A 26,765-nucleotide genomic window follows, 5' to 3' on the forward strand; every position below is an offset into this window, starting at 1 on the left:
CTATCGCTCTCTAGAATCTACTGCTTTTTGTGGGAGAGAGTTCCACACTTCTACCATCCTTTGCGTGAAGAAGTGCTTTCTAACTTCTCTCCTGAATTGCCTGGATCTGATTTTAAGGTTGTCTCCTCATACTCTAACCTTTGGAGCCCTGGTAACATTCTGGTGAATCTGCGCTGCACTCCTTCCAAGACCAATATATCCTTTCTAAGGCATGGTGCCCAGAACTGTACACAGTACTCCAGAGGTGGTCTAACCAGGGCTTTGTACAGCTATAGCAAAACTTCCTCCCCTTTATATTCTAGCCCTCTAGTTATAAAGGCTAACATTCCATTAGCCTTTTTGATTTTGACCTCCACTTTTTCCAGCTTTCCACCATTTAAAAAATACTTGGATCTATCCTTCTTTTGGTCCAAAATGGATGACCTCAGGCTTAACTGTGCTGAAATCCACCCGCCCCAGTTTTTCCCCACTCAATCTATCAACGTCTCTTTGTAATTTTATGCTTCCGTCTACACTACTTACTATGCCACCAATCTTTGTGTCATTGACAAATTTGGATATATATGGCTCTCTATTGCGTTATCTAAGGCATTAATAAATATAGTGAATAGTTGAGGCCCCAGCACAGATCCTTGTGGGACACCACTAGTCTCTTCCTTCCAATTCGAATACATCCCCTTTATCCCTACTCTCTGTCTTTTACCGCCTAACCAAGTCAATAATTTGCCTTCAATTCCATGCACTTTAATTTTAAGTGAACAGCCTCTTATGTGGAATCTTATCTTATGCCTTCTGGAAGTCCATATATAGTACATCCAGAGACATACCCTTGTCTAATACTTTAGTTACTTCCTTAAAAAATTCATAGAATTACGTAGGTTCGTTAGACATGACCTACCCATTACAAATCCATGTTGGTTCTCTCTAATCAGCTCAAATTTCTCTAGGTGCTCAGTCACTCTGTCCCTAATTATAGATTCCAATGACTTCCCCACAGCAGATGTTAGATTAACAGGTCTATAATTTCCTGGTTTCCCTCTCTCTTTTTTCTTAAATAATGGAATTACATTTGCAATTTTCCAATCTAAAAAGGGACAATTCCTGAATCAAGAGCGATTTGGAAGATTACGGCTAAAGCATCTGCAATTTCCTCACCTACTTCCTTTAAAACCCTGGGATGGAAACCATCAGATCCTGGGGATTTATCAGTCTTTAGTGCCATTATTTATTCTAATACTGTTTTCTTGCTTACGTTAACTTTAGTAAATTCCAGTCCTTGATTCATTATTAATTTCCTTGGAATGTCAGGTATATTATTCTCTCCCTCTACTGTGAAGGCTGACATAAAGTAATTATTCAACAAGTCTGTAATTCCTTATTTTCATTTGCAATATTACTTGCATTTGTTTTTAAAGGGCCCACATTACCCTTGACTAACATTTTTCTTCTAATATAATTATAAAATCTTTGTGTTAATCTTGTTATCCCTTGCAAGTTTCTTTTTATATTCCCTTTTTGTAGCTCTTACAATCTTTTTTGTCTTCCTTTATATCTCTCGCAGTCCCCTGGATCAATACTATTCTTTTGTACGCTCTTTCCTTTAGTTTTATGTTATTTCTCATCTCTTCTGTCAACCATGGCTGTTTTATTTGCTCAGTAGAGCTCTTGCCCCTTAGGGATATATACTGGTCCTGTATTAAGCTAAATTCTTTTTTGAACTCCTCCCGCTGTTCATCTGTAGTTTTACCCATTAACAGTTTTGAATGGTTTGTTGTTGTCAGTCGCTGTCTCACCCCGTTAAAGTTGGCCTTACCAAAATCTAGAATCTTAGTAACTCTTATGTTTCTCCTGTTCAAACCCAATGTTGAATTCAATCATATTATGATCACTGTTAGATAAATGTTCCCTTATTGTTAGATTATTAACCACGTCTGGCTCATTATTCAGACTCCACTGAAGTCCTACTCCAGGGACTTGAGCACAACATCTAGGCTGACTAGTGCAGTATTGAGGGAGTGCTCCACTGTCAGAGGTGCCATCTTTCAGATGAGAGAGTAAACCGAGGCCCCATTTGTTCTCTCATAGCACTATTCAAAGAACAGCAGGGGAGTTCTCCCTGGTGTCCTGGCCAATATTTATCCCTCAACCAACATAATTAAAACAGATTATTTGGTCATATAATCTCATTGTTGTTTGTGGGACCTTGCTGTGCACAAATTGGCTGTCGCAATTCTCTACCTTACAACAGTGACTACACTTGAAAAGTACCTCATTGGCTGTAAAGCACTGTAGGCATCCTGAGGTCAGGAAAGGCTTTAGATAAATGGAAGTTCTCTCTTTTTTCTTTTAGCATCTTGACTCAATTTAAATCAGAAATTAATAGCAAAGCTTCATCCGTCCAAATGGCAGGATCTTTCTTCCTCAAACACACACACATTCAACTCTCACAGGGAACAGACGCCGCACAGTAGGAAATCACAAGATTACAGATATTAAGTAATCTTTATCATAACAAATTACCCCTTCTAAAGGTGTTTACTTTGTAGAGGTGTAAGAATCATTAGCTGCTGCTAAATAGCTGCTAATAGTGTTTCCTTAAATATGTGAACCTGACTAGAGATCACCTCCACTTCTCCTGTCCTGTTCCATGCTCCCAACAGTCTCCTATTCCTTCTATGCCTCAAGACTTTTCTTCCTATCAATCGGAGTTGACTTCAAACCGTTTGCTGGGGCAGGAAATAATAAAATGCCAGCCAGGGTTCTCACTAATGCTTGCTATCCTGCCACTCCTGCTGAAAATTGCTGGCATGTAGGTAGGTGAGAACAGGACCTGGTTAGACTGTGATGCCGAGCCTCCACCACCCCCCCTCCTCCCCCCACCACCTCCACACCTCCCCACCCTCCATATCAAACAACCTGCCAACAATTACTGTTTAGACTCATGTATGATGAATGGACACGTGTGTGTGAGGTATTGATCAGGGTTGGGGGGTGGGGTGGGGGGGGGGGGCGGGGAGGACGAGGGGAGGGGCCAGCTACCCTGGAACCTTACCCCAGCATCAATCAGCTCCTTCAGGAGAAGGGGAGATAAATTGTTCGTACTGAGCCAGTGCATCCAACCAACCACAATAACATTTTAGCATAAGTCAATGGAATGTCAACATTAATACCGACAATAGCTGTAATAATCACAATCCTACTGGGCTAATGTGTTCAATGGCCTTTAAAGTAAAGTAACTGTATAGAGGGAAGAATTTCACAGATTGTTAAATTTCAGCTAAATACAGAGGAGAGTGTAAGGAGCAACAGTGCCCTCTAATGTTTAGGTTTATCAAATTATATAAAGCACACTGAACGAGAACTGCTTTTCTAAAGCACTGTTGACACTTACAACTATCACTATGCTATTGTGGTTAAAAGTACACATTTGCACAGTATTTTACATTTACATAAATGCATACTGTCTACACACTGATGGCATATTTACCACAATCTGGAGCCTCGCCCCTAAACGGGCCAAGGTATTTATGAAAAAGGCATTTGCTAAAAAAAGGTTTTCCAAACACATACCGCAGTGATGTAACTCACATGGAAACACATCACTATGCCATTTGTGTGTCACCATGACAAAAGTAACACTTATTCCGACTTTTCGTCCTCCTCAAATAAATAAAAAGGTTTGCTAGTTTCCCTGATGGGTCAGAAAGTAGCTCAGCCGCACAGACCAGGAAGGTCTGAAGTTCAGTCCCAAGTCTCTGCTGAGTTACATCAATAGCAGTGGAGCAGTGGCGGAGCACTACAATTGGCTTCATCTCCCTGTGTTATGGCGACAGGAAAATAATTGTCTAGGGTTCTTCCTCCTGCTCGCTATCCAGTGCCCATGCTGGAAGTACATGTGTGAATATTGGAACTGAAATAGGTTCAACAATGACACCCTCCCATGGTAAAATAGCCTGTCAACATCAATGTCTATCTTCAAGCAGATCTGTGCCTACTACTCCCAGAATTTTTGACAGGAGCACTGGTCATTCATTGTGTGTGCCAGGATTTGCTGTTTGTAAGGCCCTGCCTCTTCCTTCAAACCCTTTGTTCAACAATGAAGGAGAACTAACAGGTCTAATGGTAAAGAAAACCACTTTTAGGAGCCATGAAAGAAAACAGTATTTGCTTTCTGTTGTATAAAATATCAGAATAAGTTAAAGCATGAATTCCAACTTTTTCTGAAAAAAATTTCCTGAAAATGAGCAGTGTAGATTACTATATTTTGTAAGTTATTCTAAATGGATTTGGCAGTTGTTCTTTTTAAAATGTATTTATACATGCACGCACAAAGAGCTCAAAATCAACGGTCCAGATTTTTGCAGTGGTAATGACAGAGAAACTGTCAGCGTTCACTCTCATTACCCCTATGAAACCGACAGCAACTTCAGGATTTAGCACATGCATAGATAAATGCAGATATTCCTGAAGTTGCGGTCAGTCATTCCCTGCTCCGCCACAGGTTGCACTGTGGAACTCCCCAGAGCCGGCAATCAGTGAAATCACACTGAGGACAAAAAACATCCCTTTTTACGATGGAATATCACTGTTAAAACCCCCTAAAATGTTAAGCCTTGTTGAAACTGGGTTTTTAATGACGTACTGACTGCTAAACAACTGTTCTGACTCTGAAAAACTAACTTTATATTTGTGGAATGTCAAATGTTTCCATTAATATAATTAAGAATTACAAGTTTTTAATATAACTTTTTTTAAAGTTTGTTTATGATAGTTCAACTTCTACCTTAACCTTATGTGTATGTCCCAATCTTTATTTTGCTCTCTGTAATATTTATTATAAGTAAATTATAATCTGTGCATTTTACTTCCTGGTTTGTGGTCTGTGACAATTCTTCAATGTGATTGGCTACTTAGCCTGCTTGATGACATCAATGTTGCTGGACGCTGGTGATTCGCTTAATTTGGCACCAGATTCAAACTAAGGTCAGGAGAGCTGAAATCGACGCCACAGAGATCACTAGATCTTTCTGGGCAGATTTCTTCGAGGTCAGCAGCAAGCGCCGTCACTTTGCCGCTGACCGCAAATTCCAGTCCAATATTTGTTCATATAAACAATAACAGGAAGCAACCTGAACTATTATTTAAGCTTGGAGGGAATTTTGAAAAAAAGTCCTAAATTTAATTTTTTTTAACATTAACAAAATATGCTGAGTAAGAACTGTAGTAAAGAATGAAATGTTAAAGAAAAGTTTAAGCTGAAGTTTAATATATTTCTTAGCCTTAAAAAAACCTCACCTTAAACAAGGGACAGTAAAGAGCTGCTCCCCCATATTGCATGCAGAGATTTATTTAAGTAACTGTAGCATTTATTTATTCACTACCTGCAGTAGGTGAAGAAAACACCCTTTTTTCAGGAAACAATCAAAAGACACTTCATTGTCAGATCAGTTACAAACATATTTCCAAATTTTTTGGTGCGTGATCCCCTCCACTTCCACATTAAACTCCTTGTGACAGTGTTAGCTCTATCTCAGCATGAGCAATGCTATGAGAGATCTACATATAAAAATAACAGAAAATGCTGGAAAAACTCAGCAGGTCAGGCAACATCCGTGGAGAGAAATTTGAGTTGACGTTTCGGGTTTGACCCTTCTTCAAAACTGGAGAGAAAAGGAACTAGATCGAAGGCTATCGTACATATAAAAATAGTCTTGTTTACACTTCTGATATCACTCTTCAGAATGTCAAAAGTCTAATGAACTTACTGCTGGATTTTCTGACCTTGGTAACCTGACCTCTCCTCAGGGCAGGAGCCAGTGATTTACACGCAGCAGACAATCTACAGAACCTTCCCTTAATAATGAGTCTATAATTGATCTCAGGATGCACCTATTTAGATCAGTACCTGAGTCATGGACTTAAAGGGACAAGCCAGGCAACCACTTTTCCATCTTAGTAGCAGAAACAAACATGGCAGTGCTTCCACTCTAATATAGCCAAGAGCAACACCATGATGGATCAGCTGGCAATTTCCAATAAAATTGCACTTTTATGATTTCACAATACAGAACATGATCGGCTATGTTTAAAAAAGTCAATATCAGTAAAAATATGTTTAATTCCAAAGGAAATTCAGCTTTTATATCTGAAATACAATTATATAGATTCCTTATAAGTTTATCCACACTTTTATCAAACATAATGTTTTGCTTTATACATGAGTAAAATATTAAGTTAGAATCAATTTGAAGGAAAGATAGCATCAATGAAGTTATAGGTGAGAGGGTAAATGCCTGTATATATTTAGTACTGAAAGTAGACAAGTTGAAAGTGAAGAACATTGAAGTTGATGAAGACACATGATAAGTCTTATGAAGTTTCAATGTACAAACAGTTTGTTTTATTTTACATTAGTCCTTCGTCATTTAACTGTGGCCTTGTTTTGAACTGCTATTACCTTGCAAAAGCTTTATTTTCACCATTATAACCACAAATTATACTTTTCCCATTTTTCTAAAATATATATATACAATTAAGAGCCTGCAGAGTTTCTTCAATGTATCATTGTAAGTTACCTGTGGAGTCCCAGTACTGCTTAACAGCAAAAACAATCAAAGTTGATAGGAGCACTGAGCCTGCAGTATATAACTGAAAACACAAACACCGACAATTTAATGGCTAATTTCTGAAAGCTTCAATGAGTACAATAGTTTGAGAAGGAACTATTTGAAATGTATACACCGTAGATGGCAGCAGTGTGTAGATGCTCTGGGCTCAGTGACATATACCTTTAATTCTTATGTGGAAACGACAACTTGGACTATGTACAGCTCTAGTTTGAAATACTATTGGCTGATGTTGGCTTGATTAGGCCTTTACCATACTGACCAATCTTGGACACCAGCTCTCAGAAGCTAAGTAATAACAAAGCATATTTATCATTTTACAGTACACAAACATGGAAGGTTAGATTTTATGAGCACCACAGAGATTCCAGAAATTGAAAGACACGATATGCGTGAGAATTTATTTGGCAAACATTTTTTGTTTGCTATCACATGACGCTTTGGTGTAAATTATATTGTACATCATCATGATGGTAATATCACATGGCTCTTTATGTCCATAAGTTAAAAAAAATGTTTCCCATATACTTTTGTGAAGATGGTGCCCATTAAAATTCAAAATCAATGGAAAAACATAAAATGTGTAATGCCAACAATGTAAAGAGCAACCACAAGCAATAAATGGTGTTTGTTGGAATACATACTAAAGCAGCAGAACAGATATTGATCCATATAGTTTTCAGTTGAACACGAAGCAAAGCTATAGAGCATGGGATGAAAGCCTCTTCTATATCAACAGTTATACACCTAGGAAAATGGAGAAAATGAAGAAATGCGTTAATGCACTGCCAAAACAGCTCACGCCTAGAATTGAATTATTATGTTGTTACTGTGCAACTATTCACATCTTTCAAATATTGAACAAGACTGGCTTTCAGTCACTCGTCCCAGATGGCTTTAGATGCCACCTGATAACTTCTGTTGGGTTACACTCATAGCCATACATGCTTTTTACAAATCCAACTGAATGGTAATGTGTATATAAAAAAAGAACCTGCTAAAACAGAAGTCTAACTTGTTTCAACAAAGCACACATAATAATTTTCTTCAATAAAAACAGAAAATGCAGTGGCTAAATGAGACCCTCTGTAGCTTGGCACTTCAACTCTCCCTTCGGCTTCCTGCAATGCTTCAACTGAGCTGCAATGTAAACTTTCTAAGGACAGTATCTCATCTTCCTCCTGAGCTCTGTGCAATCATCTGGTCTGAACAATGACCAACAACGTCTTAATTTATTTTGCTGACAGATTCTCCTATGCAATTCCATCACATTCTCTTTAATTCTGACACAGTTGTGCTCATCTTCTGTTTTTTTAATGTCTTTTTGCAGCCTGACTGACGTGACCTTTCTCTATAATCCAGCCCTTTGCACCTTTCTAGCAATTTAAAAGCTTATATTTTAGGCTGTTATCTCCATTAATTCCCTCGTTTTAATAGTAGCTAGCATATCAGCATTTCTGATCATTGCCTGTTGTCCTTCCTCTTTGTTTTGGTCAGTCCTATGGAGGGGCTTTCTTGCTTTCCAATATCAGTTCTAATGAAGGGTCTCCACCTGACACTGTTTCTCTTCCTCAGTTGATAACAGACCTGTTCTATATTTCCAGCCTTTCCTATTTTTATTTCCGATTTCTGGAACTCATGGTATTTCTTTCAATCTCAACAGGCTGGATTTTGCCAGCGATCAGAGGGCGGGTTTGGAGGCGGGTCCGCTGTCAAAATAGCAAAGATTGACAGCAGGTAGGAAACCTGCTGCCAACCCACCTCCACGTCAGTCTCCCAGGTGTTGGGTCTGTCTGCGCAGAACAGACCCAACACCAAGCGGGGGAGCCAATTTAGATCATGAAATGGCTTGTTAACAGCCAATATAATGCTATTTTGAGCCTATCTTGTAATTTTATGTGCTCCCCCACAGGTTACCCGCTGCTCGGGGAACACGACAGCTCACCCTGGCGTGAGTTGAGTCTGCTTTGATTTATCTGATAATCTGACAGCTGCAGAAGTGGTATAAAGGATGCCATGTTGCAGCTGTTCAGTTTCAGAGCTCAGAATTTGTAAGACAGATAGACCTTTCTGTAGCTTGCAAGTGTTTGGAGCCTTCTCTCTATCCAGTGGCACCTCGCTGGAACAACCTCTCTCGCCATTGACGGATTTGCTTCTGTCATCTCTCCTGCCATCTATTCCATCAGAATGGGTACGGTTTACACTCTCTCACCTTGGTCCTCAGAGTTTGACACGATCAGCCTCAACACCAGCAGCACCAGGCATACCAGCAGCACCAACAGCACCAACCTACTCCGCAATCAACTGATGCTGCACAGGACAGAGGGCATCAGCACCCAACCACAATGCTGCCTGGGACGCCAGGGATGGCCTCACCATGGCCAGATTTACTTCACTTGACGCTGAGGCCATACACCCTGGCTGCCACATGATGCACCAGGTGGGCATCACCCCACACCAACACCATAAAGCATCCCTACAATGCCAAAGCCATTCCTTTCACTCTCATCACCATTGCGGGGGGTACCGTTATGTCTCACCATTCACTGAAACTCACTAAGCCACTTCCAAAGATGCACACAGATCTGTCCAAGAATGCAAAGTGTTGAAAATAAAGATTTTGTGGCGGAGCCACTAAGGGACTCCGATCAGTTGTATATAATTCCCTTTAATAATATGTTAGCTACAGCCTGAGTCTGTATCTTTGTTTTCACTGTTTACATGTACAGAGCGCGATCACTTTAATAGCGCAAGTAAACACGATGACGTCATGCCGTTCATCATGTGATCCCCCACTGGCAGGAAAAACGTGATGACGTCATGACGTCAGCCACGGGACTGCCCAAGCAGTCCTCGTGGAGCCTCCGAACTGACTAGACCTATATTCGATGTTCTCCTATAGTTATCTGTTAAACTCTGTTAGTTTTCATTAAACCTCGTTTATTTGATCGCCTGAGTGGACCTCAGTCTTTTGGATAGGAACTAGACATTCCTACATTGGTGACCCCGACTTTTGCGAACGGTTTTCGCAGAAGTTACTGAACTTCAAACCGTTGCTTTGAAGCTACCACAGTTCTGGGAGCAACAGCCAGCCGCGTGGTTCATCCAGGCTGAAGCCCAGTTCGCAATCAGGAACATCGCTGCGGATCAGGCCCGTTACTATTACGTGGTCTCCGCCCTCGACAGCGCCACAGCCTCGCGGATCGTCAGCCTGCTTGGTAATCCACCAGAAGATCGCAAGTATGAAACGATAAAGGCGCGGTTGTTACAGGACTTCGGGCTCACGAAGTCGGAGCGCGCCCACCGGCAGCTCGCTATGCCCGGCCTCGGGGACTCCAAGCCGTCCGAGCTCATGAGCCAAATGCTCACGCTTCTGCGCTCCGAACCGGAATGCTTCCTCTTCAGGGAGCTATTTCTCAGCCAGCTACCGGAGCAAGTCAGGTCGGAAGTCACAGACTGCGCAGAGCTGGCTGCCGAAGCGGACAAGATCTTCGCGGTGACACAGCAGTACTGCGCTGCCACGAGGTGCCCATCCATAAGAACATACATAAGAACATAAGAAATAGGAGCAGGAGTAGGCCAATCGGCCCCTCGAGCCTGCTCCACCATTCAATAAGATCATGGCTGATCTGATCCTAACCTCAAATCTTCTATCACTCTGCATCCCACCTGAACCCATGTGATCTCCCGGGAGAGGCGAAAAACCAGATAAAGACCCAATGGCCAATTTGGGAGAAAAAAATCTGGGAAATTCCTCTCCGACCCATCTAGGCGATCGAAATTCTTCCAGGAGATCACTCTGTCCCTATATTTTCTACAGTACTTACCTTCTGTAAAGGCGATCTCCACCCCAGCCAGGAACAGGAATAAAACCATCTCCTGAAATCTAACACAGAATTAGAACACAGTAGGAGCAGAACCAGGCTACACGGCCCCTGGGCCCACTCCACTACCCACAGGGCCATGACCATTCCGAACCTAGACTCATGTCCAATTTCCTGCCTGCTCCCCGTAACCCTTAATTCCCTTTACTTCTAGGAAACTATCTATTTCTGTTTTAAATTTATTTAATGATGTAGCTTCCACAGCTTTCTGGGGCAGCAAATTCCACAAACCTACCACCCTCTGAGTGAAGAAGTTTCTCCTCATCTCAGTTTTGAATGAGCAGCCCCTTATTTTAAGATTATGCCCCCTAGTTCTAGTTTCACCCATCATTGGGAACATCCTCACCGCATCCACCCGATCAAGCCCCTTCACAATCTTATATGTTTCAATAAGATCGCCTCTCATTCTTCTGAACTCCAATGAGTAGAGTCCCAATCTACTCAACCTCTCCTCATATGACAACCCCCTCATCCCCGGGATTAACCGAGTGAACCTTCTTTGTACTGACTCGAGAGCAAGTATGTCTTTTCTTAAGTATGGACACCAAAACTGTATGCAGTATTCCAGGTGCGGTCTCACCAATACCTTGTACAACTGCAGCAATACCTCCCTGTTTTTATATTCCATCCCCCTAGCAATAAAAGCCAACATTCCATTGGCCTTCTTAATCACTTGCTGCACCTGCATACTAACTTTTTGAGTTTCGTGCACCAGGACCCCCAGATCCCTTTGTACTACAGTACTTTCCAGTTTCTTGCCATTAAGATAATAACTTGCTCTATGATTTTTCCTGCCAAAGTGCATAACCTCACACTTTCCAGTATTGTATTCCATCTGCCAAATCTCTGCCCACTTACTTAGCCTGTCTATGTCCCTTTGCAGGTTTTTTATGTCCTCCTCACTCACTACTTTCCGTCCCATCTTTGTATCATCTGCAAACTTTGATATGTTACACTCGGTCCCCTCCTCCAAATCGTTAATATAGATTGTAAAGAGTTGGGGACCCAGCACTGACCCCTGCGGAACACCACTAGTTACTGGTTGCCAATCTGAGAACGAACCATTTATCCCAACTCTCTGCTTTCTGTTAGAGAGCCAATCCTCCACCCAGGCCAGAATATTACCCCCAATCCCGTGATTTTTTATCTTGAGCAATAATCTTTTGTGTGGCACCTTGTCAAATGCCTTTTGGAAGTCTAAATACACTACGTCCACTGGTTCCCCTTTATCCACCCTGTATGTTACTTCCTCAAAAAACTCAAGCAAATTTGTCAAACATGACTTCCCCTTCATGAAACCATGCTGAGTTTGTCCTATTAAATTATGTTTATCCAAATGTCCCGTTACTGTCTCCTTAATAATGGACTCTAACATTTTACCAACCACAGATGTTAAGCTAACAGGTCTATAGTTTCCAGCCTTCTGCCTACTACCCTTTTTAAATAAGGGTGTTACATTAGCAGTTTTCCAATCTGCCGGGACCTTTGCTGAGTCCAGTGAGTTTTGGAAAATTATTACCAATGCATCCACAATCCCTACCGCTACTTCCCTCAAGACCCTAGGATGCAAGCCATCAGGTCCAGGGGATTTATCCAGCTTAAGTCCCATTATTTTACCAAGTACCACTTCCTTAGTGATTTTAATCGTATTTAGTTCCTCCCCCCCCTAGAGCCCCCTGTTTGTCCAGTGTTGGGATATTCTTAGTGTCCTCTACTGTAAAGACTGATACAAAATAATTGTTCAGTGTTTTTGCCATCTCCATGTTTCCCACCATTAATTTCCCAGTCTCATCCTCTAAGGGACCAACATTTACTTTAGCCACCCTTTTTCTTTTTATATAACTATAGAAACTTTTACTGTCTGTTTTTATATTTTTTGCTAATTTACTTTCATAATCTATCTTCCCTTTCTTAATCAATCTTTTAGTTATTTTTTGCTGTCTTTTAAAGACTTCCCAATCTTCCATCCTCCCACTAGATTTGGCTACCTTATATGCCCTTGTTTTTAGTCGGATACTATCCTTAATTACTTTACTTAGCCACGGATGGCTATCTTTTCTTTTACACCCTTTTTTCCTCAGTGGAATATATATTTTTTGGAAGTTGTAAAATAACTCCTTAAATGTACACCACTGGTCATGTACCGTCTTACCCTTTAATCTATTTTCCCAGTCCACTCTAATTAATTCCGCTCTCATACCTTCATAGTCTCCTTTATTCAAGCTTAGCACGCTTGTTTGAGATCCAACCTTCTCACCCTCTAATTGAATATGGAACTCAACCATGTTATGGTCACTCATTCCAAGGGGATCCTTTACTAGGACATTTTTAATTAATCCTGTCTCATTACACAGGACCAAATCTAAGGTTGCTTGCCCCCTGGTCGGTTCAGTTACATACTGCTCAAGAAACCCATCCCTAATACACTCAATGAACTCATCCTCAAGGCTGCTCTGCCCAATATGATTTGTCCAGTTAATATGATAATTAAAATCCCCCATAATTATAGCTGTTCCCTTATTACAAGCCTCAACTATTTCCTGATTAATACTCCGTCCAACAGAGTTGCAACTGTTCGGAGGCCTATAGACTACACCCACTAGTGTTTTTTTCCCCTTATTATTCCTTATCTCCACCCAAACTGTTTCACTATCCTGCTCCTTTGACCCAATATCATTTCTCTGTATTATAGTGATTCCTTCCTTTATTAACATAGCCACCCCACCTCCTCTCCCTTCCTGCCTGTCCTTCCTGATTGTTAAATAACCTGGTATGTTTAATTCCCAGTCATGGTCACCCTGCAGCCATGTTTCTGTAATGGCCACAAGATCATACCCATATGTCATTATTTGTGCCGTTAACTCATTCATTTTGTTACGAATGCTACGTGCATTCAGATAAAGAACTTTCAAATATGTTTTGTAACACTTAGTTCCTGTTTTTTCCCTTTTTAGTACTTTACTTTTTACTCCATACCTTCTGTCCCTCCCTGACACATCCTGTTTTTTAATTCCCCCACTGCTACCTAAGTCTATGACCTTCTCTGTTGTCATTTCTATTATTTGCTCTCTAGAAACCTCCCCCCCACTAATTAGTTTAAAGCCCTCTCTACAGCCCTAGTTATATGATTCGCCAGGACTCTAGTCCCAGCACTGGCCAAGTGGAGTCCGTCCCAACAGAACAGCTCCCTCCTGTCCCAGTACTGGTGCCAGTGTCCTAAGAAGCAAAACCCATTTCTCCCACACCAGTCTTTGAGCCACGCATTTAACTCTTTAATTTTATTTATCCTAGCCAAATTCGCTCGTGGCTCAGGTAATAACCCAGAGATTATTACCCTTGAGGTTCTGTTTTTTAATTTGACCCCTAGCTGCTCATACTCCTTTAACAGAACTGTCTTCCTTGTCCTATCTACGTCGTTTGTACCAACATGGACCACGACAACTGGATCCTCCCCCTCCCACTCCAAGTTTCTTTCCAGCCCAGAAGAGATGTCCTTAACCCTGGCACCAGGCAGGCAACACAGCCTTCGGGACTCCCGCTCTTGACTGCAGAGAACCCTATCTATCCCCCTAATGATACTATCCCCTACCACTACAACATTTCTTTTTACTCCCTCCACTTGAATGGCCCCCTGTACCACGGTGCTGTGGCCAGGTTGCTCATCCTCCCTGCAGTCCCCGCTCCCACCCTCACAGGGAGTAAGAACCTCGATCCTGCTGGACAAGAACAAGGGCTGCGTCTCCTTCAACACTACATCCTGAATCCCTGTACCTTCCTCACTCGTAGTCACACCGTCCTGTCCCTGACCACGGACTACATCTGCAGTAATTAACTTCATAGGTGTGACCATCTCCTGAAACATAGAGTCCAGGAACTTCTCCCCCTCCCTGATGTGTCGCAGTGTCTGAAGCTCGGTCTCAAGCTCCATAACATGGAACTTGAGTTCCTCTAGCAGCAAACACTTGTCGCAGATGTAATCACCCACAGACGCTGCTCCAGCCCCTCAACCTGCAGGGTTGTGCTTCTACCACGCCCGTTTTGGCGCGAAAGCAAGATGCTGCCGCCCTCCCTGCAGCTTTTCGCTCAAAAAAAACCCAGCAGCCACCCTGTCGAAAGAGGACTGGTTATAATGAGCACCCCGCGGCTGCGATGGCAATCGGTGATTCGGGAAAACTCCTCTTCATCACCGACTCCCTATCTGGTCGACGTTTCCTCTGCGACACTGGGGCGCAGTGTTGCATCCTACCCGCGTCAAATCTTGATCTACAAGCCGGGGGGGGGCACGGCCCCTCCCTCGAGGCGGCTAATGGCGGAGCCATTCGGACCTTCGGAAGACGGCGGGTCCAGGTGTGCTTCGGCAGCCAGCGGTTTTACTGGGATTTCATCACGGCCAAAGTCTCTCAAGCCATCCTCGGGGCGGATTTTTTGTGCGCCAACAGCCTCCTGGTGGATGTACGGCACCGCCGGTTGATCAATGCGGCCACTTTTCACTCCATCCCGTGCCACCGCGGTAACACCGTGTCGCGCACTGTCTCCTGTGCGTTCCCACCTCCGGATGACTTCACTCGCCTCCTCAGAGATTTCCCAGACCTGACCAGATACACTTTCTCTTCCACGGCCACGAAACATGGCGTCGAACATCACATCACCACTACTGGCTCCCCGGTCTACGCACGGGCCCGACGCCTTGAACCTGGCAAGCTCGCGGCTGTGAAAGCGGAGTTCGACACGATGGAGCGGCTAGGGATTATTCGGCGGTCGAATAGTCCCTGGTCTTCGCCTCTCCACACTGTTCCGAAACCTGGCGGCGGATGGCGGCGACTACCGATGCCACTACTCCTGATCGGTACCCGATCCCTCATATTCAAGATTTCTCGGCACATTTGGCGGGAAATACCATTTTTTCAAAAGTCGACCTTGTCCGTGGCTACCACCAGGTCCCCGTACACCCGCAAGACGTCCCGAAAACTGCAGTCATCACCCCATTCGGCCTGTTTGAATTTCTGCGGATGCCGTTTGGATTGAAGAACACTGCACAGGCTTTCCAGCGCTTGATGGACTCCGTGCTTCGGGACCTCAAGTTTCTATTTGTCTACCTCGACGACATTCTCATCGCCAGCCCTAATAAAGAGGAGCACATCTGCTATTTGCGCACCCTCTTTAGACGCCTCAGTCAACACGGCTTGATCATCAACCCGGCCAAGTGCCAGTTCGGCCTGCAGCAGATTGATTTCTTAGGCCATCGCATCACATCGGACGGCGCAATTCCCCTGCAAACGAAGGTGGAGGCAGTTACTTCGTTCCCGCGCCCGCAGACCGTCAAGGCCCTGCACGAGTTCCTAGGGATGGTAAATTTTTATCACCGGTTCGTCCCTAATGCAGCTCTGCTCATGCAGCCCCTGTATGAGGCCCTCAAGGGCAAGTCCGGCAAGGATCCGATTAGCTGGACGGTCGACATGGACCGGGCGTTCGTCGACACAAAAGGCGCCTTAGCCAACGCAACCATGCTGGTACACCCGCTGCCAGGTGCCACCATCGCCCTTACCACCGACGCGTCAGACTACGCCATCGGCGCAGTGCAGGAACAGTGGGTGCATGGGACGTGGCAACCGCTGGCATTTTTCAGCCGTCAACAACGGCGAAATGAACAGAAGTACAGCACGTTCAACCGGGAGTTGCTGGCCCTTTTTCTAGCCATCCACCATTTCCGGTTCTTGCTAGAGGGACGTCCGTTCACGGCTTTTGTGGACCATAAGCCACTAACGTTCGCTATGGCCAAGACCGTCGAACCGTGGTCAGCTCGGCAGCAACGTCAGTTGACGTTTATCTCAGAATTCACCACTGACATTCAGCATGTGTCCGGTAAAGACAACCTGGTGGCGGATTGCCTCTCCCGCGCGACCGTTCATGCAGTCCAGCTCGGCATCGACTATGCCCTCATGGCTGCGGATCAAGCCTCGGATCTGGAAGTCCAATCTTACAGAACCAACCCCTCTAGCCTCCAAGTGGCCGATGTCAAATTCCACGCTGCGGGCACTATGCTACTCTGCGACGTCTCCGTAGGAGATCCTTGCCCTATCGTGCCGGTCGCCTGGCGCCGAAAAGTTTTTGACGCCATACACGGGTTGTCGCACCCTGGCATGAAGGCCTCGCAATGGCTGATGTCGTCCAAATTCATGTGGCAGGGCATGCACATGGATGTTCGCGACTGGGCCAACACCTGCGTGGTTTGCCAAAAGGCCAAGGTGCAGCGTCACGTCAAGGCTCCATTGGCCACTTTCGCTGTTCCGGAACGTAGGTTTGATCATGTGCATGTGGACCTGGTGGGGCCACTTCCGCCTTCGCACGGGTTTACTCATCTTCTTACAATGGTGGACCGCACCACTCGATGGCCGGAGGCGGTTCCTTTGTCATCCACCACTTCCGCAGACATCGCCAGGGCATTCATCTCCTCTTGGGTCGCCTGTTTCAGGGTACCGGCAGACATCTCGTCTGATCGTGGGCCGCAGTTTTCTTCAGAGCTCTGGAATGCTGTGGCTCAGGGGCTCGGCGTCAAGCTACATCGCACCACTGCCTACCATCCACAGGCGAACGGCCTGTGCGAACGATTCCACAGATCGCTCAAAGCCACACTGCGAGCCAGCCTTCAAGGCGCGGGCTGGGTGGACAGGCTTCCATGGGTCCTTTTGGGTCTTCGTACGGCGCCTAAAGAAGATCTTCAATCGTCCTCGGCGGAGCTCGTATATGGCCAGCCACTACGTGTACCAGGAGATTTCCTTCCGACTCCAACAGAGCCATGGTCTGCATCCCAGCAGCTCATCAGCCATCAGGAGGCGGCCAGAAGTTTCGCTCCAGTGCCTACGTCACATCACGGCTTGCAGAGCTCCCACGTCCCAGCTGAGCTGAAGAACGCCGACTATGTGTTTATCCGCCACGACGCGCATCGGGATCCGCTCAAACCCCCTTACACTGGTCCTTTCCGCGTGATAGAGCCGGGAGACAAAACTTTTTCGGTCACTATCGGTGGTAAACCGGACCACATTTCGGTTGACCGGATGAAGCCGGCTCACTTGGACCTTGACCGCCCAGTCGAGATCGCACAACCGCCGAAACGTGGCCGACCGCCCACAGTCGCCGTGCCAGATCAAACGCAACCGTCCGCCAGCCGTCCATCAGCTTTCACTTCAAGGCTACAGAAGTCAATCTGACAGGCTTGTCAGGCCTCCTCGCCGTTTTACTTTTGCTATTAAAGACAATTCTGGGGGGGCGCATGTGGCGGAGCCACTAAGGGACTCCGATCAGTTGTATATAATTCCCTTTAATAATATGTTAGCTACAGCCTGAGTCTGTATCTTTGTTTTCACTGTTTACATGTACAGGGCGCGATCACTTTAATAGCGCGGGTAAACGCGATGACGCCACGCCGTTCATCATGTGATCCCCCACCAGCGGGAAAAACGTGATGACGTCATGACATCAGCCACGGGACCGCCCAAGCAGTCCTCGTGGAGCCTCCAAACTGACTAGACCTATATTCGGTGTTCTCCTGTAGTTATCTGTTAAACTCTGTTTGTTTTCATTAAACCTCGTTTATTTGATCGCCTAAGTGGACCTCAGTCTTTTGGATAGGAACTAGACATTCCTACAATTTCAATGTTTGACAGTACATTAACAGAAACTTCACATGAACATTGGCTAAAACACACATGTGCCTACGCTTGTGTGTTGTTAGTTGGTATGATTGGTCTAGGATGAGGGTGAGTGTGATGGGTGGCTAGTGAGATGGGGAAGTGATAATGTAGATAGAGAGGGATGGGTGGAGGTGCAAGGTAAATTGGTGTGAGTAAGGACGTGTAGGAGTAGGGTAGAGAAGGCAGAGTGATGGGGATGTGATGAGTGGCACAGTAGGATGAGGTTGAGTGTGGCTTTGCAGTAATGTTTCGTGATCTACTAAGATCATTGAAAGGTTTGCGACACTGCAGGTTCGTCCTTCTGACGACATCCCTGCTTGTGCACTCCTGTGCAATGTGCAACCAGGCTGCATTGGTGTCCTGGGGAGGTATCTTCTGCCTATGGGAAGGGAAGAGGACCTCCCTGCGTGCTGTGACTCCCTCCATAAGCCTATGGAGGGAGTCATGTGTGAGCCTGGGTGCAGCCGTGCACCTTTGTACAGTGCTTGTTAGTGTTTGCAGCACCTCAATACTGTAGAACACTGACAGCACAACTGTCAAACTCAATGTGGTCGTGGTCCCTTTAAGGAAACCGGCTGATGACGCATCATCAAACCCGCTTCCTGTTAATTGGCCGGGAAACCCGCAGGCCGGGCTTAACAAACCCAATCAATGAAAAATTATTTTCAGAGAGCGGCTGCAAACGGCAGCGGGACCGGAACCCGCCAACCACCTCTCCCGTCGCCATCCCGCCTCCACAGGGAAAATCCAGCCCAACAATTCCCTTGGGTTGCTAATGTGCGACATGGTGTAATTAGACATAGGTATCGACCGACTAGAACATGAAAATGAAACCATTGCACAGGATCTTAGATTACTATTTACATTACTAAATGTAGCATTGTAGTACTAAACAGTTTGATTAGTAACTAAAATTAGAAATCAGAACAGATTATGTTTTTAAATACATTTTGCTATTACCTCTCATATAACTCCAGCAGGATTGAGATGTTGTTGGAATGGTTTGCTGTGCCCAGGTTTAGGAGGTTTAAAATGCTCTCTGGTATATGGAGACCCTCCTCTACCAATGAGCCCAAGCTATAAAATGCCTGTTAGAAGGCAAATGAGAAATGTTACGGGTGAAGATAAATGTCCCACTCAGCCTTACAGAATTTGTTGGACTGTGTTAAACTGTTCCAAAAACTAGAACAACTCCAATACTCACTTGAGAATAATTATATAAAGCAGCAGAGGCATACATCCCAATTGATTGTGTGATGTCTTTTTTATGGTTCTTGTGACCGTAATAGTAGTAATCTCCCATTTTTACTAGAACTGAAATTTACACATAATTAAGAAATGGGTTAGTGCATTGCTACTTACTGGAAGTGCAATTTCAGGTCAGATCTGCACAGTATACATACCAAAAGGATGTGTAGTCAGCTGAAAAGCTGATAAATTATAATATCTCCAGGTATAATCAACACTGCTGTTTGTGAGCTCCTAATAGGAACGAACACGAGGTAGATTTTTAATTACTGTCCACAAAAATGAAAAAGATAAGCCCTGAATTTCCAACAGAAGCTATCAAAATACCAGTTAACAGTTACTCACTGCGTGTTCTTCACAGAGATAGGCAACATTTGTCTGTGATGTTTCAATTCCTGTTTCTGCTGTGACAAGGAAATACAGCAGGGCTTCATTCCTAGGGCAAGTGAGATTAGGTTTTGAACAAATATTGCATCAATAGTAACTATTTCACCTATTTGAATTTAGATGCTAAATACAGAAATTTAAGTACATTTAATGTGAACATTACGCAATAATGCAAATTCACCAATTAAAGTTCAGAGTTAGTGACACTGCACAGTGTACAATGAGACTGGAGAATTATGCAATATAATTTTCAGAAAATATTGGCACAAATTCTTCAGGCTCCTGATCCAGCAGCAGTGCTGATACTGCTTACAGCTTCAATAATAATTAAAACAAGAGGGGCATGAAAATGTAACACAAGAGATCAGTTATACTGTTGATCAGTTATACTGTTGCAAAACAATTTAAATATAATGCGATCAGTTGTCTACTTTTATCTTATTACAATACGTTGATTAGGTGAATTCACTAAATTTTACAATATTATAGTGAATGAAGATATACAAAAGGTAATAAAAAGAGTAGATAACATGGGACGTCCAAGGAAATAATTGAAACCTCTAATTCTTGGTGTATGTCATAGTTTTCAGTTTCTGTACAGTGCCACCAAATATCAAGAGTGAGATACAACATTGTTTCAGTTTTGAACTTTATTCAGATACTATCTATCTCTAACGTACATAAAAAGTCTTGCACACAACCTGTAAGTGTCATTTTCTTCATGTCACACTATTGGCAACTGCCCTATTGTCATACAACAGCATATCCTTTGACTAATTGTGAGCAATGCCACAGGAGATCTGCTAGTAGCAATTACATTTACTCTCTATAATTGCAAAATACCGCGGATGCTGGAAATCTGAAATAACAACAGAAAATGCTGGAAATACTCAGCAGGCCAGGCAGCATCCGTGGAGAAAGAAACAGAGTTAACGTTTAGGTCTGGGACCCTAGACAAGCAACAAAGAAACAAAATTAAATTGTAACCTTGGAATAGTGCAACATTTGCCATCTCTGGCACCTAAGAACATAGCTCTAAATCTTACCAGGATCTCTGAAGATAAGCATCCATTGCTTTCCTCATGATATAACCCAAAAACCCATTTTGTTCAGCAACAAATTTGGTCCAACTGTTACGGGAAAAACACACAAAAAAATGAGAGTTTTCGATAGTTGTTCACAATTAAAGGTTACTAAGAGAGAATGTAAAATATACATCTTACAGGACTGCTTGTTTGGGGTTGTGTGGAATAGATTCAAAGTTTCCTGTACTCCAGTAAAAGGAGCAGCGAATTATACTTTCAAAATGTCCACCAGATCCAGCTTTATAGTAGTATTGAAATGCTTCGGTCTAATAAGAAAAGGACATAAAATAAATGTCATTTCAATAAACATTATCCAAATAGAACAATTTGCTGAGACAGTGGCGGGGAATTTCCTAAGAGCCATGTAAAATCACTGGAAACCCCAATGATGCACAAAAACAGGGTTTCCATCGCACTTCTGGCAAAGTTATGGTGGTGGAGAGGGAGTAGCTCCTGGACAAGGTCTAGACCGTGACGAGTCACATTATTACCCACTCGAGTAAAACAAGGGCATATAAAAGTCATCAGAGCCCAAATGATTATATTGCAGCCCGTTAAAATACTTCTAGATGCTCCATATGTTGTAGAATACACACAACAACAACTTGCATTTATAGAATGCCTTTAATGTAGTAAAACGTCCCAGGAGCGTTATCAAATAAAATTTGACACCGAGCCACATAAGGAGATATTAGGACAGATGGTCAAAAGCTTGGTCAAAGGGGTAGGTTTAAAGAAGCATTTTCCCACTCACTTAATCTATTTCTGTAATTTTATGCTCCTGTTTACGCTACTTACTATGCCACCAATGTCTTTATCATTGATAAAGTTGTATATATCCAAGTCATTAATAGTGAATAGTTGAGCCCCCACCACTGATCCTTATGGGACACCACTAGTCACTTCCTTCCAATTCAAGTACATACCCATTATCCCTACTTTGTGTCTTCTACCACCTAACCAATCTCCTTACCAGGTCAATACTTTGCCTTCAATTCCATGAGCTTTAATTTTAGTTAATAGTCTCTTATGTGAAACCTTATCGAATTTCTTCTGGAAGTCCATATAAACTACATCGATAGACATTCGTCTATCAACTACTACTACAACTACACTTGTATTTATATTGCCCCTTTAATGTAGTAAAATGTCCCAAGGCGCTTCACAGGAGTGTTATAAAACAAAATTTGACACTGAGCTACATAAAGAGAAATTAGGGCAGATGAGCAAAAGCTTGCTCAAAGAGGTAGGTTTTAAGGAGCGTCTTAAAGGAGGAAAGAGAGGCGGTGAGGTTTAGGGAGGGAATTCCAGAGCTTAGGGCTTTGGCAAAAGAAGGCACGGCCACCAATGGTGGAGCGGTTAAAATCAGGGATGCTCAAGAAGCCAGAATTAGAGGAGCGCAGATACCTGGGGGCGCGGGGTGGTTGTGGGGCTGAAGGAGATTATAGAGACGGGGGGGGGGGGGTGCAAGGCTATGGAGGGATTTGAAAACAACAACAACAACTTGTATTTATATAGCACCTTTACATAAGAACATAAGAAATAGGAGCAGGCGTAGGCCATTTGTCCCTTTGAGCCTGCTCCACCATTCAATAAGATCATGGCTGATCTTCTACCTCAGCTCCACTTTCCTGCACTATCCCCATATTCCTTGATTCCCTTAATATTCAAAATTCTATCGATCTCTGTCTTGAATATACTCAACAACTGAGCCTCCACAGCCCTCTGGGGTAGAGAATTCCAAAGATTCACCACCCTCCGAGTGAAGAAATTTCTCCTCATCTAAGTCTTAAATGGCTGACCCATTATTCTGAGAATGTGACCCCCTGGTTCTAGAGTTCCCAGCCAGGGGAAACATCCTTCCTGCATCTAACCTGTCAAGCCCTGTAAGAATTTTGTATGTTTCAATGAGATCACCTCTCATTCTTCTAAACTCTAGGGAATGTAGGCCTAGTCTACTCAATCTCTCCTCATAGGACAATCCCCCCCATCCCAGGAACCAGTCTGGTGAACTTTCGTTGCACTCCCTCTATGGCAAGTATATCCGTCCTTAGGTAAGGAGACCAAATCTGTACACAATACTCCAGGTGTGGTCTCACCAGGGCCCTATATAATTGCAGTAAGACATCTTTACTCTTATACTCAAATCCTCTTGTAATTAAGGCCAACATACCATTTGCTTTCCTAATTGCTTGCTGTACCTGCATGTTAACGTTCAGTGATTCGTGTACAAGGACACCCAGGTCCCTCTGGACACCAACATTTTCCAATGTCTCACCATTTAAAAACTACTCTGCTTTTCTATTTTTCCTTCCAATGTGGATAACTTCACATTTCTCCACATTATATTCCATTTGCCATGTTCTTGCCCACTCACTCAGCCTGTCTATATCCCCTTGAAGCCTCCTTGCATTCTCCTCACAACTTACATTCTCACCCAGCTTTGTATCATCAGCAAACTTGGATTTATTACATTTGGTCCCCTCATCCAAATCATTGATATAGATTGTGAATAGCTGAGGCCCAAGCACTGATCCCTGTGGTACCCCACTAGTTACAGCCTGCCAACTGAAAATGACACGTTTATTCCTACTCTCTGTTTTCTGTCCATTAACTAATCCTCAGTCCATGCTAGTATATTACCCCCAATCCCATGAACCCTAATTTTGTTTAATAACCCCTTGTATGGCACCTTCTCGAATGCCTTCTGAAAATCCAAATGCACCACATCCACTGGTTCCCCTTATCTATTCTGCTAGTTCCAACCTCAAAAAACTCTATAACAGGTTCGTCAAACACGATTTCCCTTTCATAAATCCGTGTTGACTCTGCTCAATCCTATTATTATTTTTAAGTGCCCTGTTACTTCATCCTTAATAATAGATTCTCGCATTTTCCCTACTACTGACGTCAGGCTAACTGGTCTGTCATTCCCCGTTTTCTCTCTCCCTCCTTTCTTAAATAGTGGGGTTACATTTGCTATCTTCCAATCCGCGGGAACCGTTCCAGAATCTATGGAATTTTGGAAAATGACAACCAATACGTCCACTATCTCTATAGCCACCTCTTTCAAAACCCTAGGATGCAGGCCATCAGGTCCAGGGGATTTATCGGCTTTCAGTCCCATTAATTTCTCCAGTACTATTTTTTTACTAATACTAATTTCTTTCAGTTCCTCATTCTTGCTAGCCCCTTGGTTCTCCACTATTTCAGGGAAGTTTTTTGCGTCTCCTTCCGCGAAGACAGACGCAAAGGGCTCAATTTTAACTCAGCCGTCAGGCGGGCTTTGAGGTGTGTGGGGGGTTAAAATCGCAAAACCTGGGGGTCGGGAACACCCCACCCCAGCCTTGTTCCCGACACCTAGCCATTTTAACCCAGGCGTGTCTGATGGTCCCGAATCAGTCCCGCCTCCAACAGGCGGGACTGGTCTTTAAGGCCCTTAATCAGCAATAATTGGCCTTTATAATGCCATTTTAACAGGCCCTTGCATTTTTAACCCTTTTCCCACGTAAAACATGCCTGGTGGGGATCACGCCTGTGAAACCTGGCGTGAGCACTATTGGCTTGCTGACTATCAACTGCAGGTCAACCAGTAAAGAGGAGATTTGATCAGTCATCATTTGCAGGTGGCAGGACTTTGTTGTTTCAGGCCTGGGGCAACTTTTACCAGGCTTAACCACACCTGTGGAAGGTTGGAGCCTCACACACATCTCCAGTGTGAACTCCTGGGAAATCCCTCTCGCCACCCTCACTCAGCACTTCCTCAGCGGAGGCATATGCCAGAAGCATGGGAGCCATTTTTCTCCTTCCCTTCTTGGCATTAGAGGAGTTCGAGCACCAGGCGCGGCAGCAGCAGAACCAGGAACAACAGCAGCACCAGCACCAACAGCAGGAGCGCCAGGCTGCTGCTCACCCACCTGAGGCAGCACAGGCCAGAAGGGGCCAGCACATGGAAGCCCATCGGCGCATGAGATACCCCCCAAACAGGGTCTACAGACACAGGGTCAGCTACCTCAACATGTCTGAGCAGCAGTGCTGCTCCGACTTTCGCGAGAGGTAGTGACTGACATCTGCGCAATGATACAGCAAGACCTGCTGCCCAGAGGACCAGGTGGACACTCCTTACCAGTGGCCATCAAAGTCACCACCGCACTCAACTTTTTTGCCTCAGGCTCATTCCAGGGATCGTTAGCAGACATCAGCGGCATCTCCCAGGCGGCCGCACACACTTGCATCATGCAAGTAACCGATGCCCTCTTTGCCCTCGCGCACAATCACATCCATTTCACCAGGGATCGCGCAAATGTGATGGCGCGAGCGGTTGGATTAGCTCATCTGGCAGACTTTCCAAGGGTGCAGGGCGTCATTGACTGCACACATGTGGCCCTTAGGGCACCCCATCGCAATCCAGGTATTTTTGTCAACCTCAAGGGCTTCCACTCCCTTAACGTTCAGCTGGTGTGTGACCACAAGGAGATTTTGCATGTTTGTGCCAAGTACCCTGGCAGTTGCCATGACTCCTTCATACTGCGCCAGTCTAGTGTGCCTCCGCTATTCAGGCCAACTTCACGGGTGGCTACTTGGAGACAAGGGCTATCCCCTGAGGACTTGGCTGATGACACCGTTGAGGAGGCCAGCCAACGAAGCTGAGGAGCGCTACAACTCCAGTCACATTTCCACCAGATCCATAATCGAGCAAACCATTGGCTTGCTGAAGATGCGCTTCAGATGCCTGGATAGATCAGGTGGAGCCCTGCAGTACTCAGCAGCCAGGGTCTCCAGAATCGTTGTGGTTTGCAGTGCACTCCACACCATGGCACAGCGTCGTGGCTTGCAGTTTCCTGAGGACCAAGTGGCTCCTCACATACCCTCCTCAGATGATGATGATGATGAGGAGGAGGAGGGTGAAAACGAGCATCCTGCAGAGGCCCATCAACCAGCGGCAGCATTACGCGAGAACATTGCTGCCCGGGATGCAAGTAACGCACTCATCCTGGCCAGATTTGCTTAGCCTAGTAAATCAAACTCTTTTGCCTCGCAGCTTCTTACCTGCGCATCGACAATGGCCAAACCCTGCGGATTCCTAGCTATTTGACCAGCATCCTGACAACTGCAAGTAATCCTAAGCCCTCAATGTGAAAACCCCATTCGCGAAATGACACACGCCAGAACTGCAACAGTTGCCATCAGAATTTTTATGCACAAGAACCAACTGATGGCATTTTTACAATATACACATTTCACCCAAGTGACTACCCTTGTGACTACTTGTGCTTTATTTTCCTCTTACGCGTGTTCCTACATTGTGGTTCCCCTGTGGCTTCAGCAGATGTGGAGGCCCCTTGCTCACTTTCCTGCTGCTCCTGTCTCGACACCTTTGGCGGGTGTCCGCTGGGGTGGCAAGCCTGTGAGGGCTCGTCAGCAGTCTGCTGCTCCTGCAGCTGTGCAGGGGTTGAGACGTCTATCTCACTTGGGTGTGGACTCCGGCAGGGCTCTGACCGAGGGCTCTGCAGTGGCATGGAAGTGTGAGCGCTTGGAGAGGAACCCCCACTTCCTTGAGGCCTGCCACCAACCTCCCTCTCATGGGTCAGCTCCCCCTCTGCGCCTGCACGTGGCCTGAGAGCACCTTGCTGCACATCAGGGGGGCCATGGGGACCCGTATCTGCAATGGCAGTCCTACTCAGAAGGACTTCCATGAAGGTCTGGTTTCTCTGTTCAATAGATGCCCATCGCTTCTCAAGAGATGTCATTCTATTCTGAACACTCACCATGTTTTCCATATTCTGGCGACTAACCTCCTCCATGGCCGTAGCCCTCCTCCCCTCTACTGTAGCCAGCCTTACC

General features: G+C 44.6%; 1 protein-coding gene across 3 annotated transcripts in view; it reads right to left on the reverse strand.

Annotated features, from left to right (window-relative positions):
- Positions 1–26,765, reverse strand: part of LOC147123159 (protein sel-1 homolog 3-like) — a 96,416-nt gene that overhangs the window by 4,438 nt on the left and 65,213 nt on the right. For all 3 annotated transcript variants that reach the window (XM_085968077.1, XM_085968068.1, XM_085968063.1), the window contains 8 exons: positions 21,060–21,187; positions 20,883–20,966; positions 19,795–19,885; positions 19,605–19,683; positions 19,406–19,515; positions 19,162–19,289; positions 7,271–7,373; positions 6,576–6,648 (listed from right to left, as the gene is read on the reverse strand). In XM_085968077.1, coding sequence (XP_085824203.1) covers positions 6,576–6,648; positions 7,271–7,373; positions 19,162–19,289; positions 19,406–19,515; positions 19,605–19,683; positions 19,795–19,885; positions 20,883–20,966; positions 21,060–21,187 — 796 coding nt within the window. The remainder of the gene's footprint in view (positions 1–6,575; positions 6,649–7,270; positions 7,374–19,161; positions 19,290–19,405; positions 19,516–19,604; positions 19,684–19,794; positions 19,886–20,882; positions 20,967–21,059; positions 21,188–26,765) is intronic.

The sequence above is a fragment of the Somniosus microcephalus genome, chromosome 2 (genome assembly GCF_052327205.1).
Source record: "Somniosus microcephalus isolate GS21.2 chromosome 2, FLI_Smic_1.0, whole genome shotgun sequence".
Lineage (NCBI taxonomy): Eukaryota > Metazoa > Chordata > Chondrichthyes > Squaliformes > Somniosidae > Somniosus > Somniosus microcephalus.